At 43.0% G+C, this 21,582-nt stretch overlaps 1 protein-coding gene across 1 annotated transcript; it reads left to right on the forward strand.

Moving 5' to 3' along the window:
• Positions 1-2,416: 2,416 nt before the first annotated feature.
• Positions 2,417-7,067, forward strand: LOC114897488 (zinc finger protein 705A-like). The gene is made up of 5 exons (XM_029226268.1): positions 2,417-2,476; positions 4,267-4,393; positions 5,111-5,206; positions 5,734-5,813; positions 6,273-7,067. Exons 1-5 carry the CDS (start codon positions 2,417-2,419, stop codon positions 7,065-7,067), a joined length of 1,158 nt encoding a protein of 385 aa, XP_029082101.1.
• Positions 7,068-21,582: the final 14,515 nt, after the last annotated feature.

The raw sequence follows: 21,582 nt of genomic DNA on the forward strand, positions 1-21,582 counted from the left end.
TGTCTTCCCATTTTCTTTGCATAGTTAATAGATTCTTAACATGTTCTTGAAAATACTACGTGGCCAGTGCTTTAAGAGTCACGTTCTGCATCCCAGCAATATATCTTATTTTTTCACCTCATTATTTATATTTCACATTTTCATAGTTCCTCACCTTGCATTTTATTTTTAATTCCAGATTTCTCCCAGGGAATCCCAGCTTCATTTCCACAGAATCCCCGTGTGTATGATATCCTGTTATTCTGAAGACACATAATGGTTCCCAGTATAGAGAATGCACTCGACAGTGTTTACAGTTGAAGAAGGGAATGAAAGGATCTTCTCACTATCCCTGGACATGACCTTACATCTTTGCTCTCCAGCACTGTGTGAGGATTACAATTTCCTATTAGTCTGGAAAATCCAATCAAATTGAACAGGGTGTGGCTCACAGACTGAAACCCTATTAGGGCCGGTAACCTTCTGAGAGGGTGGATCCTGGAATGTAGCCCAGATTGGGTTATAAACTGTTATCCAGGTTTAAAGGAAAGTCAGACAGGCAAAGGGATGCATTTGTCCAGAGAAGAAGAAGCTGGACAGTTTGGGGCTTTGGAGGAAGAGAAATTGGTTGCTTGCTCTGGTACTTGCCTCAGAATCCATTTGGCTTCACCAGCTCCTCCAATTTGGGGTTTTGGTGAGTCCTCCAGACTGTGAGATGTGCCTTGACTTCATTCCATGAAAATGTTGTAAGTCCTATCTGTCTTTACACTTTTGCCCTATCAAAGCAGCCTCTTATGATCTCTGAATCATATTGTGTCAACATGTATTTTGCCACCATCATTTCCTACTGTTGACTGTACATGTCCCTTTTTTCAACTCTAACACTGTTGTCTTGAATGTATTTAGTTAACTGCCTAACCTAAGATTGTAGCCTTGTGCTCTCCCAGTACAGTGACGACCAGCTGCATGTGGCTAGAACATTCAAATTAATGAAATTAAATAGCTAAACTTCACATCCTTGGTAGTGCCAGCCAGATTTCAAGTGTTCTGTTACCACGTGTGTGTGGCAGCTTCTGTATCATACATTACATATGTAGAGCATGTTCTTCGTCTTGGAAAGTTCTATTGACTGTTGATCTACATCTGATGTTTTTTTTTTTTTTTTTTTGCGGTACGTGGGCCTCTCACTGTCGTGGCCTCTCCCGTTGCGGAGCACAGGCTCCGGACGCGCAGGCTCAGCGGCCATGGCTCACGGGCCCAGCCGCTCCGCGGCATATGGGATCTTCCCGGACCGGGGCACGAACCCGTGTCCCCTGCATCGGCAGGTGGACTCTCAACCACTGCGTCACCAGGGAAGCCCCACATCTGCTGTTTTTATTAATTTGTTTCTAAATACTTCATTTTCTGCCTCTCTGAATTATTTTTTTATGGGTTTCATCAAGTGATTTTCTTCATTTCTTACGTGTCTTGAGATAGATTTTTATGTTGAAATAATTATCTCAAGGTAAAATAAATCTCTTGAGATATTTATTTTAATCCTTCCCCCAAATTAATACATATTAACCCACTTTGAGTCCTCTGACTTGTAATCTGGATATAGACATGGTTGCCTAGGTTCCGTCTTCTTTCTACTTGTAAGGCGGCTCTCTTGCATATGCCTGGGGTTTCCCTGGATATAGGGATTTACATATTCCTATTATCAAGAGAAGAAAAATCTTAACTGTAAAAAAAGACATTTCATTTCACCTTCAAATTTGCCTTGAAGGCAAAACCAAAGGTAATCCATGGCCAACTCTTGATTGGTTTTCCTAGGAAGTCCCTCCCACCTTGGATTGCCCAGGTGCTCTGGAGAATCCAAACACTAAACTTTTCCTTGAGTGTGTTTTGGGCATTGAGAATTGTCCTGGATACTTGATTCCAATCCACAATAAACAGATGCTGGCATTAACCCAAGGCTTCTCTTTATTTCTGATAGAAAATGATCACTGCACTTTCACTTTGATTGTGGCGGGAGTTCAGGAGAGAAGGAACTTGAGAGCAAATACCTTTAGAAGATATTTCTGTTTCAAGATAGACAGGATGTAATGAGGGGATTGATTGTGCATCATACGGGGAGGTTTCCCCCAAAACTGGGCGATAAAAATGAAGACATAAATAACAGGGAGTTTCTTCTGATTGTTAATGTTAGCGGTCATATTACAGGTAAAACCTAGGTGATCTTTGTTACCCTAAAGGAATTTGAACACAGGACACAGACTGAACAAAATTAAATGACAGCTGATCCTTCTTCTAGATGTGTAACTCTGTCATATATTAAAGTTTTTGGAACCTCTGCATGTCATTGGTAAATAAACCAATTTTCTGCTAAACCTTAGCCATTCCATATTTCTGAGCATCCTTGACACAGAGGGTTGAGAGAGTCCACGACCGGAACACTATGACTCGTGTACCCCTGCTTCCTTCTGGAGCAGTGGATGTTAAGAACGAGACCGGAAGGGTGGGTGCCACGGTTCCTCCAAGTGGAATAAGTCCTTGGTTTAACTGCATCCTGAAATAGGTCCTTGGCTGATTAATATCCACGTAGATGGGGGACAGAACTAAAAGTCAGGGTTGAGGGAGAACTGGGAGGCAGTGAGGTTCCAGCGGGCTGCCAGGGGTGTTGGAGGACCACTGTGGGTGCATAAGGGAAGAGAATCATCTGGGGATTTCCAGTGTTTCCTACAGGAGGAAACCAAACTCTACTCTGGCATGAGTCAGGGTTCCCGAGGGTTTGAATCAAGGAGGACGTTGAATGCTTCTGGAGCCCTAGCCTGCTGAACACACACAGTCAGTGCTTAGCACATTCTTATTTGCAAGCTCTCTGAACTTTGACTTTCTGTCTTAGCAACCACAGCTCTAGCTTCTTCCATGGGATCTGGGAGAGGAGAGACTGCACCTGTTCTTAGGATACACCACTGGTTTCCGTTTGCTGGGCTGGGGTCACAGCCAGGTGGAGGTGGGGGGCTCCATTTCAGGTGGGTCTGGAAGTTGTGCACAGGACTGGAGTCTCATGGCTTCTTCTCCATCCTCAGATTTGCGTGCTCAGTGCTTGGATTGGCTGTGAGTGAAATCCCGAGAAAGACTCCTGGCGACTGAATTGTTGACAATGGAGCCTCTGGTGAGTAGCGACGCCTCCTTCTCCTGAAGCTACACCCCGAGGGCCATTAGCAATCGTTCCCTCATTCACACCTTCCACCTCTTAGTAATTAAGCTTTTATTCATATTCGATAACTGGGAGGAATGTGTAGGGAGGAGTATTTTCTTAACTGTGCTGCACAGAAAGGAGAAACAGTACAGTAGGTAGAATAAAATTAGGTTCTCTAATAGATTTTTGAAAAATTGGAGAAAAACCAATCACTAGGCTTCTTTCATCCCTCAGCATGGAGATGAGATTAGATTCCAAGAGAAACAGTGATAACTAAGGTCAAGGTCCCTGAAAATCTTGAGTGGGAGTCCTCACGCCACAGCGATGGTCAGGCTGGGTCTGTCCTTCACTCCAGCCACCCGAGTCCCCGGCTTATTCTGCTGAACCATCTGACCTCAAAGTTTGTTATGAACACCTGAGTCCTGTAGTGTTAAGAGAGAGAACACCTCCTGGTACCAAGTTCTGTATGAACCTTGCTCAGTTCTGAGGAATGTTAGGCATTTCTTCATGATCCTCTGACAATTGCATGATTAGTAGAATAGTGTTTTGTATTTAGCGTAGGTTTGCTAGAACGTAAACACTTCATACAATTATATATGTGATGATTTCAACACTCATAACAAGTAATGAAAGCAGTTTCTTTTTGGAGAATCAAAGATTCCTCTAGGGACATAACTTAAACCAATAGTCATGTTTTCAAAGTAGCCCATCATGGTTATTGCTTGTCTTGTCATGAATCTGTAGAATTCCTTGAAATTAATAAGGAAGAGAGATTGAGTTATGAATATACAAGTAAATCTTTTATTATCAACTGTCTGGAAGTCCTAATTTCCAGGTTATTGAAAAACTTCTACAATGTATTATAACACACTTCAAGTGATATTTCTGTAAAATAAGGCTTCATGACGTCAGAGTGTGTAGGTGTCCGTGAATGTACCTGAAAGGCAGACACCAGCTCAGCACTGGCAGAGAACCGAGGGGAACCCCACACAGAGCGTGATCCTTTATCCACCCAGACACCATCACCTCCTCATCTCAACCCTCCCACCCTGGACAGTGGTAGGGACTGCTCTGTCTAAACCAGAACATCCCTGATGTTTTAGGAATCAGTGACGTTTGAAGATGTAGTGATCAACTTCACCCAGGAAGAGTGGGCCCTGCTGGACACATCCCAGAAAACCCTGTTCAGAAACGTGATACTGGAAAATATCACCCACCTGGTCTCCGTAGGTGAGTCTGTCAACACGGATGTACGTGCACGTGTGTTCACTGCATTCATTCACTCACCGAACAAGCATTTAGATCAGCTTCCCCGTGTCCCACTCCAAGTCCTTCCTGCTTCTTTGATAGTCCTCATAACTACTTAAAACGAAGATGTTTCTTTTCACGGTACTTTGCATTACTACACTGGAAAGTAATCTTGGCCACATTTCATACCTCTGTGGCTACTCAGTGTTTACACTCAGAACAGAACTGGGGACTCAATGGATATTTTAATGCATAAGTAAATGGATCAAATATTTTAAAAATGATTCTTCTGTTCTAGTCACTCCATGAAGGCTTGAGACCAGAGTCGTGTATATGACATAATTTTGATGATTCCTGTAAGGTGTATCCTTACTAGCTCCTGTTTGAAAGTAATTTTCAGCCCACTGTAGAGTCTTTCAATCTTCCCCATTTGGAAAACACTGAGGATTCTGTAATCTTTGAACTTGTGCACAGGCATCAGCCGCTAGAGGGCCTCACTGTGTTTGCTGCTGCTCTGGATTTCCTCCTGGTCTGCTGAAGGACCTTCACTGTTCTGTCTGTTGAAGATGTTGTTGCCTGCACTGACCTTCAATTATCTCTGTATTTTCCTCTTTCCCTTACCCTGGACTTGAGCACAGCAAAGGGTAATTAGCCCAGACTCAAAATCCAACACTTTTTTTTCTTTTTCAAATCAAACAGGGTATCAGATCAGCAAATCAGATGTGATTTCCCAGCTCGAACAAGGAAAAGAGCTGTGGAGTGAAGCAACAGGATGCCTCCAAGGCCAGAGTCCAGGTAAGAATCAGGGGCCTGTGCTTCACTGCAAGAAAGTTTCAGTCAGTGTGTTAAGTCCTTGGAAACACCAAATGAAAGTTTTATGAAGTGAGCGATATATTCTAAACTGGAAGTGAGGACATTGGGCTGAAATTCTTCATGTTGTTATCATTCTTTGCATCTAGCAATGAAAATTCATATTACTTCCTGCCATTTTCTATTCTTTAGGGAAAAGGGTGCTCGTGGACTCACTGCAGTTAAACTTTCACATAGTGATTCTTGTTCTGATCGCCCCATTTAATGTGTTTTCCATCATTTGCTGACCCAATGTCTCTCCACCACATTACATTTTTATATTTTAATCCTCTTTTTATCTAATAGACAATGACTTTTAAAGTATTTCTACTACCTTGAGTATTTCTTTATTATACATTATTTCTCCAACTAAGTGCCAACTTTTGAAAGATACTCACATGGACGTTGGTGTTTGTTTACATTTCTGTTTCCCTAATGCCATTCTAAAATCTATATTTTTTCCATTTCTTTAGATGGTGAAAGTCTGCTTAGACAAGAAATGATATTCACGCAAAGTGTCTACAGGAAGCACATATCTGCCACCATGTCAATGGTAAGTTTCATGGGTAGAACAACAGTCATCTAAATGAAGGACCTGGCAGTGAGATAAGTTGGCAATTGAGCACAATTGCTGGTATGTAATTAAGTGGAGATTGAACTCTTTCTGGGAATATTTTTGGATAGGCTGAAATCAGTTAAGAAATTAATATGAGCTCAAAGCGACAACATGAGACCTAAGAAAAAAAGGCTGTTGCACAAACGTTGCTCATCTCATAGTCTTTACAACAGACTGAAGTCTTCAAAATTAATCTGATATCTGGGTTGGGAAACTATAAAAGAGAACGTTTGTGCCTGCAAGGGAGTAACACAACATGTGTATGCAACTGACACTGGAAACATTTTAACAGGAGACTACAACTGACTGATGCTATAGGGTGTAAATGTAGAGGAATGAGTGTCTGCATAGATGTGGGCAAACCAGTAACAGCCTCCTATCTCTTTCCCAAAGCAGGTTTCTCACACACAAGGGGATCCTGTTGGATGGACTGATTTGAGTGATGAATTTACTCCTAGATCTTCACCTCAACATTCACCAATTCCCTTAAGAAGGAAAAGTAATGTCAGCAAACAGCATGGAAAATCACTTAGTCAAGGGTCATTCCTTGACGGACAGGATCACATTCACACTAGAGCTAAATCGTTTGAATGTCCTCTATGTGGGAAAGCCTTTAGTACTTGCTTTAGGCTCAGCCAACACAAGATGATTCACACTGAAGAGAAACCATATAAATGTCGTGTGTGTGGGAAAGTCTTCAATCAAAGTCCCCACGTGAAACGACATGAGAAAACTCACACAGGAGAGAAGCCATATAAATGCTGTCTATGTAAGAAAACTTTCAGTCAAATCTCTTACCTTAGAAAACATGAGAAAATCCATCCCAGAGAGAAGCCCTATGAATGTCATCTGTGTGGGAAAACCTTTAGTCAACGTTCTGGACTTCGCACACACAACAAAATCCACACTGGAGAGAAACCACATGTATGTCTTCTGTGTGGGAAGGCCTTCACTCAAACTTCTGAACTGACTCGGCACAAAAGGACCCACACAGGAGAGAAACCCTATGAATGTCAGCGGTGTGGGAATGCCTTCAGTCAGCATGCAAACCTGAGAAGACATGAGAGAACCCACACTGGAGAGAGGCCCTATGAATGTCAGTGGTGTGGGAAATGCTTCAGTCGTGGCTCTTCCCTGAGACGACATGAGGGAAGCCAGCACTGGAGAGAAAGTCAGGAGGGCCCTCAGTAGACGTTCTGACCTGAGATGACATGGCGTCATACATGTGAGGAATGTGGATGGAACACCAGCATAGCTTTAACATTTAACCACACCAAGGTTCACACCCACTAAAGACACTCTGTCTGTAATCAATATGGACACTCGTTCAGGCATCACACTCCTCAGTCCAGACAGGCATCACCTGTGGATGTGGATCCATACGTGCGTGCCCTCTCTCTGTGGCAAAGCCTTTAATCATTGGCCTAATTTTAGGTAACTTAGTAGAACTCACTCTATAAATACAATATGGGTGTTTTCAGCAACAGTTCCCCACTCTAAAGACCCTAGAGCAGTGGTCCCCAACATTTTTGGCGCCAGGGACTGGTTTTGTAGAAGACAATTTTTCCACAGGCCGGGGGGGTGTGGGGTGGCATGGGGAATGGTCCAGGCAGTAATGAGAGTGATGGGGGGCAGCAGATGAAGCTTGGCTCTCTCTCCTGCCACTCACCTCCTGCTGTGCGGCCGCGTACCTGACAGGCTGTGGACCAGGTGTTGGGGACCCCTGCCCTAGAGACTTGAGCAGAGGATAACCAACCCCTAGTTCTTCTTTGATAATTATTCTTCAACACGAGCCAACTCCAGGTGGAGAACAACTAAGACTGTAATGACTTAACAAACATTCAGCTGATCACCAGGCTTGATGTGCACAAGAAACTCCTCCAAGAAATAAACACTAAAACAAGAACGAAGATGTAAACTCTTGAGAAATACCCAAGTATGTTGAGCAACACCAAAGCATACTTATAAATAATTCATCCTGAAGAAGTGAATCAATGTAAAGTCATGAGAAATTCTTTCTTCATAGAGCAACCTCTCTGGAACACGTGTGCTCAGACTGTACAACACACCCTCAGTGTCATGAAGGAAGGGAAGTCTTCAGTGATCACTTAATTCTTAGTCAACATTAAATTCTCACACTGAGGATGTAGCAATCCTAAATATCAAAGTGGAACTACAGCTAGATTTTGTATCAGAAAAAACTGACCCTCTGAGTGGGAGGGGGAGCCTCTTAAAGAATCCTTTAACACACATTCAGGCAAATTGTGATTTGTGGAAATACCTCTTCATGAAAATGTAGCATAAAATGGAGAGTGAAGTGATCTAGCAATACAGAATGTAGAGTTTGGAAGAAATTAAAATTTGTGTATAGAATAATAGTTGCAAATATTCAAACAATAAAGTCTGTGGCTAAAGGAGCCAAGTGTTGGTGTCTGGTTTTCTTTGTGCCCCTGTAAACACAGGGATTCAGATCTGCACTCCTGGAAAGTGGGCAGAGACTCAGCCCCACTCTCTGAGTGTCCCCTTTCTCCACAGCTCTTTCCACACAACTCACCTCCACTCATTTCAACATCCCTCAACCCCATCTACCCTTTGAGGCCCTGGTAGTGACACAGCTCTGATCTTCAGCTCCACTGGCCAGGTTTCCCAGAATGTCACCAACCTGGTCAGGCAAGGTCATGAGGAAGTCTCAAAGACATCTATCTAGTCCTACACTTTTTGAGGCCCCTCAACATATTTCTGCAGATGGAAACCACCGGAGGCTAAAGAGACAGGCATCTCTGCCCTCCCAGACCTCAGAAATCTCTTTTGTTATTTTCTCCCAAAACCTCTGAATTGAGCTAAGTGGATGAAGAGTTCCTTCCAGGATCGTACTCTCTATCTTATTCAGCTGATTCCTGAATTATGCACCCAGCAGTCTCACTAAAGAGGAACCCAGCCTCGTTACCCCCACATAAGCTCATGGAATAAGCCTCCAGGAATATAAAATGCCTAAAACTATCAGCCATCATGTAAGCCAGTTTTTAAAATAATTAGTGCAATGTACTTTTCCCCAAGAAAAAAATGAATGTTCTCACAAAGCAGATCTCCCCACTCTGTCTGCAGGACTTGGAATTTATCCTTCAACACAAACCAATATTGAACATAAATCTCAAGGGAAATTCTTCCAGGATATCCACTGGGATGACTTGTGTTCTTGTAGCACAAAGTAGCACAATTCCCAAACCACAGGCCTGAGTCCCTTTACAGGAACACATACAAGGATGATACTGACCCATCATTACTTTTCAAATCTCCACAAGGGATTCTGGGGAACAGTCAGGGTGAAAAACAGTCTTGTGTGAGGAGGATGAGCAACAAATTCTATTGTCTATCGATTGTGACAGATTTCCTTCCCTGGGTACGAAAGGCTTCATAAGGTCCTGTGAGCTTGGAGCAGCATAAAAGTCAGCTCGGAAAGAAAACTTGCCCCATGGACCCTTCCTCAGCCACCTTGGAAACTGCATCTCGACCAGTGGGGTTTGTCCAGCACCCACTTTTCTGAGATTCTACTGACAGATAGGAGGAGCACGGCTGGATTTCAGGTTGGTTTGAAGTAAATTTGGTGTTCAGTTAATCGCCCAGAGAAATAGGACAGTGGTCAACATACGTAGTGATATGGCTTTAGGCAATGGGGTAAAGATTCTTTAAAATTTACATTTCTATTCTTTTTTTTTTTTTACTGAGGTATCATTCAGGTATAATATTAGATAAATTTTATGTTTACAACAATATATTTCAACTCCTGTATACCATGCACCTGCTCAGGACAAAAAACTTAGTTTCTGTCTTTTACCATCTTGTGGCATTTTACAAATTGGGCCTTCCACCTGCCACTTCCCTTCTGGTTTCCAGTATTCTGTCTTGTGCATCTATGTGTTTGTTTTGGTGCCCTTTGGTTTCATCATTAATTTTTTTCTTTATTTTTTCTTGTAATTTTTTAATATTCCACATATGGGTAAAGTCATAAGGTGTTTGTCTTTTCTGCCTGTCTTATGTTGTTAGCATGATATCCTCCAGGTCCCACCATGTTGTGGAAAATGGCAAATGTCAAGTGTTTTATGACTGAATAGTGTTCCATTAAATACCTACTACCTCTTCTTTATCTGTTTTTCCATTGATGACCACCTATCTCAAGGAGTGTACTGTCGCTGTTTTCTTCTAGCATCTTTACAGTTTCAGGTCTTATATGCAAGTATTTCATGTGTTTTGAGTTCAGGTTTGTGTATGGTGTGAGTTCGTGACCTTGGTTCTTTATTTTTAAGGGTAATTCTGAAACCAGAAACTGATACAATACATCGTTCTTCACACTATTTATTACAAGAAGATGAAAATTCAGAAGACATGTAAATCAGCATTCTGATTTATGTGGGGAACTGAAACAGCAGTTATCAAAACAAGGTGCGATTTTCTATAGGCATTGAAAGCCTAAATAATGGATTTGTTCATTCTTAGCTGAAACCTCTTTGTCTTCCATTAACAGAAACTAGATAAAAAAGAAACACTGAAGAGAAAAGATTTAAAGCTCGGCTGTGAAGCTTCTAGTTTAATAGAGGAGGAAATGTTTTTCCTGAGTGAATTTGTACTTGAAAATGGCCTGCTCTGATGTCCGATGGGAAAGTCGAATTTTCAAGAAGTAAGCATAGTTTCCTTTGACTTTTCAGTTGCATGTACCACAATATTAAATGCAGCTTTCTCATCGCATAATTATTTGTTCCATGTGGGGAAATGTTGTCTTTCTTTTTCCTGTCTATTTTTTATCAGGACATGGATGGTGCTGGTGGCTGCAAGATAACATGAGTGCACTTGATGCCATAGGACTTGACACCTCACTGTGATTAAACAGTAAATTTTATGCCATGCATGTTTTACCACAGTAAAAATTGTGATTCTCAGAAAAAATAAGCATATGCAAAAATGTTTAATTTTCTTTCACATCATGATTATTCTTAAAAGTTTGTACAGGTGTCCCTCTAGTTTTAAAATGCATGATAACAATAAATCACAATGTATAAACCTTCCTTAGAGACAAGGTAAGAAAAAAAAGGGATAGATATCTTTCCTTGGCTACAAATGTCTTAGCAGGGTCACGTGACCTGGAGTAGTATAACAGTAAGCAAGAAAAAGACCCTTCTCCGATGGACCCTTCCTTAGGCACCTTGGAACCCACACTGTATCCAGTGGGGTTTGTCCAGCACACATATTTCTGATGATCTACCAACAGGAAGTACCCAGCTTGATTTCAGGTTGATTTGCTCTATATTTGGTGTTCATCTTGTTCCTCAGGTAACAGGGCAGTGGTAAAAATAATGATGTGGCTATGCGCAAAGGATACAGATTCTTTAATTTCTTTTCAATTTATTGTGCAGTAGACTTTTTTAATGAGGTATTTTTTGGTTATAATGTTAGATAAGTTTTTTGTGTATGAAAATATATTTCAACTCCTGTACCAGGCTGGATTTCAGCTTGTTTGATTTTATTTGGTGTTCAGCGTATCCCCTAGAGAAACAGGACTCTAGACAAAATATGTATAGATGTGGCTTTATGCAATGAGTCATGGATAATTTAACTTTTAATGTAATTATTTATTTTTCTATGGTATAATTGGGTTATGATATTACATGATTTATATGTATAAAAATATATTTCAACTCCAGTATGCCATAAAAGTGATCAGCACCAAAAACTTAGTTTTTTTCTTTTGCCATCCTGTGGACCCATCTTACTCATTGACCATCCCCCTGCTGCTACCCTCTGATATCCTCTACTCTGTTGTGTGAATATATGTGTTTGTTTTTGTGTCGTTTGCTTTCTTCTTTAATTTTTTTTACTCATTTGTTTTTCGTTGTATACAGTGTTCCACATATGAGTCAAGTCGTAAGGTATATGTCTTTTCTAAATGTGTCTTCAAGACATTATTAGAGTAAAGGTGATATGTAACCTTGATTGGTTAAGAAAAACCTCATCAAGGTCATGTGACCTGGGAGCAGACTCAAAGGCAGCTTGAACGTGAAATTCCCCCACTGACCTGTCCTCAGCCCCCTTCAAAGGTGCACAGAGTATCCAGCACCCACCATTCTGAGCACCTACTGACAGATAAGAGGTACACAGCTGAGATTCAGGTTGTTTGATTTAAATGTGGCGTTCAGCTTGTCTGTCAGAGAAATCCGACAGTAGACAAAATATGTACTGATGTGGTTTAAGCAATGGGGCACAGACGCTTTAATCTTTTAATTTAATTATTTTTGTAGGGTATCATTCGGTCAAAATGTTAGCTAAGTTTTATGTGCACAAAAATATATTTCAACCCCAGTATACCATTAAATTGCTTACACCAAAAACTTAAGTTTTTTTGTTGCCATCCTGTGGACCCATTTTACTCATTGGCCACCCCCCTGATCCTACCCTCTGATATCCACTGCTCTTTTCTGTGAATATATGTGTTTGTTTTTGTGTCATTTCTTTTCCTCTTTAACCGTTTTTACTTATTTGCTTTTTGTATTTGTGTTTAGTGTTCCACATATAAGTGAATTCATAAGATATTTCTCTTTTCTAAATGTGTCATTGATAACTACAAGGTGACATATAATGTTAATTGGTTAATTGGTTAATTGGTTAAAAATAAGCCTCATCAAGGTCTTGTGACCTTAGAGTAGTATAAAGTCAGCATGAAAGGGAAATTCCTTCCTCAGCCACCCACAAAGCTGCATCTCCTCAGGTGGAGAGTGTCCAGCACCCACCATTCTGAGCATCTACTGACAGAGAAGAGGTATCCAGCTGAGTTTCATGTTGTGTGATTTAAATTTGGTGTTCAGCTAGTCCCTCAAGGAAGCAGGACAAGAATAAAATTACGTAGTGATGTGGCTTTAGGCAGTTGAGTATTGATTCTTTAATTTCTTTTTAATTTAATTAAACTTTTTTTAAACTTAGGTATCATTCCATTATAATTTTAGTAAGTTTTATGTGCACAGCAATACATTTCAGTTTCTGTGTACCATACACCTTCTCAGCACCAAAAATGCAGTTTTCCTCTGTCACCATCTAGCTGCCTCATTTTGTCCATTTTGCCTCTGCCCGTGGCTTCTCTTCTGATTTCTACTACTCGGGTCTGTGTATCTTTGTATTTGTTATCGTGTCAATTTTTTTCTTCCTTAAAGTTGTTTTTACTTATTTCCTTTGTTTTTGTTAGTTTTTTGTGTTCCACACATGAGTGAAATCACGAATTATTTCTTTCTCTTAACATGTCTTCAGACGTGGTCAGAGCAAAGGTGACCGATGATGTTGATTGGTTAAGCAACCCTTAACAAGGTCATGAGACCTTGGAGAAGTATCAGGTCAGCTAGGAAAGGAAACTCCCCCTTGACCGTCCTCAGCCCCCTTCAAAGCTGCATTCCTCCACCCACCTCCCTGATACTCTCCTGACAGAGAGGAGGAGCACAGCTGGACTTTAGGATAGTTTGCTTTAAATTTGTGTTCGGCATATCCCTCAGAACAAGAAGTCCATACTGAAGATATGTAGTGATTTGGCCTGGCAATAGGGTAACGTGTCTTTTTTTTTTTTTTTTTTTTTTATTTATTTTTGGCTGTGTTGGATCTTCGTTGCTGCATGCGGGCTTTTCTCTAGCTGCGGTGAGCGGGGGCTAGTCTTCGTTGCGGTGCGAGGGCTTCTCATTGTGGTGGCTTCTCTTGTTGTGGAACACCGGCTCTAGGCATGCGGGTTTCAGTAGTTGTGGCACATGGGCTTCAGTAGTTGTGGCTCGTGGGCTCTAGAGCGCAGGCTCAGTAGTTGTGGCTCACGGGCTTACTTGCTCTGCAGCATGTGGGATCTTCCCAGGCCAGGGCTCAAACCCATGTCCCCTGCACTGGCAGGTGGATTCTTAACCACTACGCCACCAGGGAAGCCCCAAGGTGTCTTTATTTTTATAATTTCATTTTTTAAATTGCATTAACAGTGGGTGTTAATATTAGATGTTTCATTTGTACAGCATTACATTTCAAATTTTGTAAACTTTAACACAGGATCACCACCAAAATTTTCCTGTCCCACTGTCACTACACATTTGCCCACCTTTACCATTGTGCCTTGGCCCCTGACGTTTCCTCCCTGGTATCCACTACTCTGTTCTGTGAATCGATATGTTTGTTTTTGTCATTTGGTTTGTTCACCAATTTGTTGGTTTATTTCCTTTTTGTTTGTTCTTACTATCGTACGCATGAGTGAAGTCCTTTGGTTTTCACCTTCAGCCTCTGACTTTCTTCCTTAGCATCATAACAATAAGTTCTATCCATGTTCTGGAGAATAACAAGATTTCAGCTTTTTTTATGGCTGAATAGATTTCCACAGAATATACATACTATTGTTTCCTTATCCCTTTTTCCGTTGATTGGGAACTATGTCAAGGAGCATATATCTTTTGTTTTCTTCTAGGAGTTTTACAATTTCAGGTCTTATCTTCAAATCTTTCATAGATTTTGAGTTGAGTTTTAAGTATGGTGTCACATAATGATCTAGATCATTTAACATCAGTAGCAGTTTTGAGAACAGAGGCTGAAAAAATACATCCTTCTGAATGCTCTTATTACGTGAAGATTCAAATTCTAAGGAATTTAGCACCCTAGCATTCTGACTGATGTGGGGCACTGGATGAGCCGTTATGAAAACTTGTTGGGATTGTCTGTAGGCATTGAAAGCCTAAAAGATTATCACTCGTCCTCAGCTGAAACATGTGCTTCACATTTTATTAACTAGGTAAAAGTGAGACGCTGAGGTGAAGGATTCAGAAAACAGCTCAGACGCTGCGTTGTGCCCCGTCTAAGCTAGCAGAGGAGAAAACAATTGTGTTACGTGAGTTTGTATTTGAGAACTGCCTTCTCTGATGTCAGATGGGAGAGCCCAGTTCTCAAGGAGTTATCAAACTTATGTTTGGTTTTCAAATGCCTGGGCGTCAATATTAAATGTGGCCTTTCCATAGCATAAGTATTTCTGTACGTGTGGGGAAATCTTTTCTCACTCTTATCTATTAGACTGTGATACATGTAACCAAAGTCTCTAACTTTAGTCTTTCAAGGATGCAAATCCAAATTCACAGTTCTGCCTGAAACTTCTAACAAGTCAGGGTCCTCATCTGTGGGTAGGTATCTGGAGAGAATGGAGAAATGTCTGGGCAGAGAAGTCAAAGTATCAGGAACCTGGATTTCCTTAGTGGTCGTGAGCTTTCATGACCCCATTTGTGTGGAGGGGGCAGGGGTGACTTGTATGAATGTGACAGTTTTCTCTTTCTTTATACAGAGGAAATTCAAAAAGTAAGATTGGGAAGAAGCACCAGGGAGCGGGGAACATGGCCGGTCGTTGCAGACAGCTGGGTCCCTGCAAACTCTCTCAAGTCCAGCAAGTGAAGAAGCAAAACCTGGGCACAGGGAGGCAGGTGGCTCCCCCGCCAAAGGACGAAGACCCCAGGGTAAGTGGAGGCATGGACTTCGGAAACAGGGTTTGGGGCTGGAATACCTGGGTCCATAACTCCCTTGCCCAGGCCCAACCAAAGACAGCTGCCTTGGGACCTCATCCCCAGGGAGACCGGGCCGTTCAGAGATGGGGGCCACCTGACCCCTCCTTAGTGTGATGTCTGGCCTGCTTTTATCCAAGTCCTTCAATCGGGGTCTTGCTTTGCACACTTAGGGTACCAGCCCTTCCTCCTCTGATGCTCCCTGGCAAAGGCTTTGGGAAGCAGCACAGTATCATAAATATCCTGGCAGCTAAGGGGCCACGTGCTTCTGTCCTTTCTCCAGAACCAGTGTTCATCCCTCTCCATCTGTCCTTGTGTTCGCTTTGCACATATGCACCTGTGGGTTCCGCTGACTCACTGACCTTGTTCCCCTCCACCCACAGGTGAAGTGTAGGGACTGCGGAGCCTTTGGACACAAAGCGAGGAGGCTCAGGTGCCCCATGAAGCGCTGTCATGGGGCCCTGGCCCCCCAGCCCTTGGGCTCCAAACTTGGCAAGGAGAACCTGGAACCACAGAAGCTGCAGGACCTGCAGACGCCCGGGACCCCTAACACGGCTGAGAGAGAGAAGGGTGAAAGGCAAAGGTGAGCAGTGGGGTGGGTGGTACCCAAGCTTCGGGCTGAAATCGCTGGAGACGGTTCGTCTCCTTCTCTACACTGGGTGCCGAGCCATCTCTAGAAATGACAGGGAAATTGGGGGAACAGGAGCCATGTCCCGAGGGGCCACACTCAGGGGCTCAGAATATGCCTTGAAGTCACTGAGGGGTGTGGAGAACACATGCAATTTTGCACCTGACAGGCCCCAAGGCCATAGGGACAAACAGACAGGAACTCCTGGGAAGCCCAGGAGGGAATCCTGGAGTCGGGGGAAGGATATGAGCGGGGGAGGAGTCTTCACAGAGCACAGGGATTCAGGTCCGGTGTCACCCCCAGACTTGGAAAGGGGCTGGGCCACAGCACCGTTGGTCCCAATTGTGACAAGGAAATTGGGTTTCTGCCCCTTAACGTGGTTTGTTTTGCAGGAAAGAAGAGCAGCAGAGGAAGCTACTCCAGAGATTTCCCAGGAAACCCCAAGGGTGGCGGCAGCAGTACTGGAAGGAGGGGACAGAATCCTGCCAGTACCTGAGGGTCAGTCTCCTGGTTCGCGCTCTTTCTTCTTCTGGGGTAACACAATTGGCCTCAATCCCCTTCTGTGGGAGGGAGCGGGTCCCATTCTTTTCCAACCAATGTGATCACTTAGAGTACTTTTCAGATGCCATTTTCCTCGGTTTCTTTGATTTTGCATTCTTACTTGCGGGCTGGCAAGAATATGCTCTTTGGTAAATGGAAATGACTTTATCAGCAGCATTCCATAAGCAGAATCCTTTAAGTTAGAACACGAATCTGTAAATTGTGATTCATCCTCCAAAACTGGCCATCAAAACTTATTATGCCATCAAAGTGCCCGCAAAACACCAAGCTGTGCGCAGCCCTCGGAAGGGGGTACACAAGAAGCTTGTTCCCACTTACTTAACAAGAGACATTGTTAAACTCCTTGTATTTGCCTATCTGATGTAGAAATGTCTCAAGGTGATATTGTAACTTTCTTTTTCATGAGCACCACTGAGGTTGAGTATCTCATCACATACAATTAATTCCTATGAGATGGTTTTTGGTTAATTTTCATTTTTCCTGGATGGAGAGAAGATGCTCATGTCTGGCCTTTCTGTTTGGTCTTCTCCTACAGCATCCAAACATGCCCACGCTCACCCAGGCATCCAAGAGGAAACCCCTCTGGGATCCAGATCTCCCCAGTAGGTCCCCTGTCAGGAAAGATGACAGGAAATGCACCCACCCTGCAGTGTCTCTCATCAGCAGAAGTTTCGTCCAGGACTCCAAAAGCAGCATCAAGGCCCCAGGCAAGAGGTCTGCCCAGATCCCCATCCAGACATGTCTGAACCCCCCAAAGAAACCTAGACTCAGCCCCATCCAGACTCCCCAGAAGAGCACTCTGACAGCAGATCTGGGGGCTTCCCAGAATCTCCCTCCTCCACCCAGTACAACCGGACCCACAGGGACCCCCCAAGTCAGCAGGAAGACACCTGCCCAGGGGCAAAGCCTTGCCCTCAAACCTCCACTGGACAGATCTCGCCCCAATAGTGTCCAAGCCTGCACCAGACACCATCCTCCACCCATCAGCCATGTTCCAGGCCAGCCTCTCAGGATACTCTTCGTGAGAGTAGACGAAGGCCGGTGGAGCTGCAGGTACGTGGCGCCTCCCTCCTTGCCTCGTCCTGAGCAGTCAGCCCCTCCTCCCACTGGCAGGAAGCCTGAAGGACACTGGGCCCCTGGCCCCCGGAGTGTCCTCTACAATGACCTTCAGGTGTCTTCTTCCTCTGAAGACAGCGACTGGGAGGGACATGCCAATGGCAGCTAAGGCTTGTCCTCCAGCCCCAGGTGCCCTGGAGGTGACTGTGCACCTGACAAGGGGGAGTCACGAAGAGCAGCTGCTCCTGGAGAAGCAGCGATTCCGCACCCCTGCTGGGCGAACGGTGCTGGAAACCCAGACAAGCCCCAGCGACACACACGTGCACGCACTGCACCTTCTCCTGATGGAACTACAGCCATCTGTCAAATGGTGCTTATCATGCTGGAATGACAAGTTGTTTGTCAGTCTGAATCTATTTTAAGTAACTGAGGCAAATTCTGGGAGTAACTTCTATTGTGTAAATAGGAAGCTATGGAAGTAATCTGCATTGGGTGCAAATGTCTGAACTTTTGGAACCTGGCTAAAGGGCCCAACGCTGTGCTTTGCAGAAGGTCAGCAGTGCCCTGTCCTGAGATGAGACTCGTGGATTCTGTGGAGTCTTTCACTGTAAATCATGGTGGGGACAGTCCCCCGGCTCTGCTTCTTATGTTTCATTAAATGTTACTATCAATATTTGTTTTCAAATTTTCTTTCAATTTTAATAAAGTTCTACCGTATAAGACATGCTGTACGTGGTTTTTACCTCTAAGCCTTGAAGATCATCTTAACATCTATTTTTACTCAAGATAGATTTTGTGGAGACTTTCCTGGTAGGCCAGTGGTTAAGACTCCCTGCTTCCAATGCAGGGGGCGCGGGTTCGAGCCCTGGTCAGGGAAGTAAGTTTCCACATGCCATGCGGCCAAAAAGCAACAACAAAAAAGAAAAAGTAAGATGGATTTTGTAACTGAGGGAAAAGGGGAGCTTGGGAAGACCTAAGGCTTATTAAAAATACAGAATCTCTGGCCTTCCCAGATCCATGGGTCAACATTTGCACATTAACAATGCACCGTGTCAATCCCCTGCATGCACGATGTGATAACGTGTAGGCTGCCTTATTCTCACACTGGGCCACACTGGACTCGGTGAATCTTAATAGGTGTATAAGCCTGAATCCTACTTCAAAAGGTACGAGTTCATGTTGTCTGTTTTGAGGCCCAGGCATTGGGATTACAGCTGCTCTGGAGGTGATTATATCATCTGGTTTGAGAACCACTGGAGGTGGTGGCAGTGATATCACCTATGTCACATGCTGCCTCTGTTCTCTAACAGGAAGAGACCTGAGCAGGTCCAAGAAAATTCACCGAGCTGTGTAGAGAGGGCTTCCCGGGAAGAGCAAACCATGTTCCACACAGAACAACTGTTTGGGGAGAGCATCTTCACTCCGCAGAAGCCTGTACGTCAAGGGCAGCTGCTGGCTGAAGGCACAAGGTTGTTAAAATATCAGGAAAGCAGAGCCGGCACACTCGGGGCCGTGCCCACACCTACGGGAACTTCTGGAATGACCTTTATCTTTGTGACCCGGGTCTGAGCGTGTTCCTTACACTCCCTTATCTCATGACCTCAGTCCTGTCCCAGCACTTCCTTACAGATTCTCACAAAAAAAAACCACCACTGATCCTTACTTCTGGCATTTCAAAGGGTCTGAATAGGCCCTGACACATGTTCTATTTTATGGAATCCTCTGAACATCACAGGATTAAAGAAGAGGAGTCTGTCATCGTAGCCATCTGGGATTGGAATTGTTAGGGATGGGCTCGGTTTTCTTGGACCTGCAAATACAGGGGACAGGGTTTCAGGACACAGGATGGGTTTAGTGAGCCAGCATTGATCTGGGGCTCAATAGAAACACGTGCTGTCACTTTTGAGATGGTGGCGTACCTTCCATCTACCCAGGTGATGGCACACAGCTCATTATCCATACTCGACCCAAAATATTCAGACAGAGTAAACAAAAAGAGGTTCAACAATCTCCTACTTTCAAAATAAAAATAATCTTTCAAATAGTCCAGGGAAGAAAGATAATGAAAAATGTGAAATGACAATATATTTAGAAAAAGTGAAAAAGTATGAGATACATCCAGATTTTTAAAAAGGTATTTGAATTTATAACTTATCTCAAGATCTGTGAAATAGAACACGTGACAAATAAAGAATGATAAAGAATGTATACAGGTGATATTGTATAGATATTTGATATGCACAGTAGCACGTGTTCTTTTCAAGGAATTCCTAAGCCCTCCAGCCTCACTGACCATGTCCTGGCCCCCCGTGAGGTCCCCGGAGCTGAGCCCTGTGTGGAGTCTCTGCCTCCTGAGGGAATGGACAAAAGACATGGAAAATACGTTCTGAAGTCTGAAGTGAAACAGTGCATTCCTTCCAGGCCGAGAAGGAGTTTCCCATTAGTTTCCATCTAAAAAAAGGTCTCTAATTGCTGGAAGCAACACAGTCCTGGAACCAGAATTTCCCAGATCCAGGTATAGATGGGTTTGTTTCTTCCCAAGGCCTCCATCCATGTCGAGCCGAGGGGAGATGACTTGCTGTCCTCACATGGCCTTTCCTCTTGCTCAGACCCCTGGTCTCTTCTCCTACTTCTAAGAAGTCCACGCACTGCAACGAAGAGTAGTCCCCACAACTAGTAGCTCACCACAACTAGAGGAAGCCCGTACACAGCAACAAAGACCCAATGCAGCCAAAAATAAATAAATTTAAAAGAAAAGAGGTATTGATACAAACTGCCATGTATAAAATAAGTAAATAAGCTACAAGGATATATGGTACAACACAGGGAATCCAAATTATATTTTATAATAACTTTAAGTGGAGTATAATCTATAAAAAATACTGTATCACTATGTTGTATATCTGAAATGAATATAATATCGTACATTAACTATACTTTAAAAGTTAAATGAAAATAAAATGTATTTGATTTAAATTATAACATACATTCTGACGTGGCAGGAAAGAATAGGAAAGAGCAAAAATCTAGAAATAAATTCCTGAGCTGAGAGGAAAGGCAATTCCTTTCCTTTTTTTTTTTTTTAATGTATTTACTATTATTTTATTTTTTTAACATCTTTATTTCTTTCCTTTTATACAGGAGATGGCATGAGTAATGAATGACAGTAGAGAGTTCTTTAAATCTTATGGTGGAAAGTACCTACATCCAAAAATATCTATTTCATTTGGGAAATAGGTTATATATAATCTGAGGGATGTAGGAGAAAAGGATGAGTCCTTGGAGATTGAGGGGTAATGGAGAAGGTTTGAAATACTTTTTTTTTTTTTTTTTTTTTGCGGTACGCGGGCCTCTCACTGTTGCGGCCTCTCCCATTGCGGAGCACAGGCTCCGGACGCGCAGGCTCAGCGGCCATGGCTCATGGGCCCAGCCGCTCCGCGGCATGGGGGATCCCCCCGGACCGGGGCACGAACCCGTGTCCCCTGCATCGGCAGGCGGACTCTCAACCACTGCGCCACCAGGGAAGCCCTGAAATACCCTTTTTTTAAAAAAAAAAAAAAAAAGAAAAATTGAAGTATAGTTGATTTACCTTAATATACTAGCTTCAGGTGAAATATTCTTTAATGTGTACGGGAGACGGAATTGAAATGCACGAGATAATAGGATTGCCAGGCATTGTATGAGATACAAGCAAAATGTCCTCAGATACAATGAAATACTCACCATGTCCCCTGGTTTAATTTTTTCCATTTGGGAACCAGGAATTTTAAACTTAAACAGCCATCTCCACACCCGTAAGATTGCCACTCAAATGTATAAATCAATTGTGAATGACATGGAAGAAAAATTATCTACAATAGTTTACTATGTAGGAACTTTTGTATGGATTTCCCCACTAACCAAGAACTAAAGTATAAAA

This window comes from Monodon monoceros, unplaced genomic scaffold, assembly GCF_005190385.1.
Source record: "Monodon monoceros isolate NGI ecotype Baffin Bay Population unplaced genomic scaffold, NGI_Narwhal_1 Super_Scaffold_17, whole genome shotgun sequence".
Lineage (NCBI taxonomy): Eukaryota > Metazoa > Chordata > Mammalia > Artiodactyla > Monodontidae > Monodon > Monodon monoceros.

Bases quoted from the DNA above. Each gene is read 5' to 3' on its own strand.
- LOC114897488 (XM_029226268.1), top strand. From the start codon at position 2,417: ATGACTCGTGTACCCCTGCTTCCTTCTGGAGCAGTGGATGTTAAGAAC. The intron at 2,477-4,266 runs GTGGGTGCCACG...CTGATGTTTTAG, and splicing joins TTAAGAACGAGACCGGAAGG to GAATCAGTGACGTTTGAAGA. The intron at 5,814-6,272 runs GTAAGTTTCATG...TTCCCAAAGCAG, and splicing joins TATCTGCCACCATGTCAATG to GTTTCTCACACACAAGGGGA.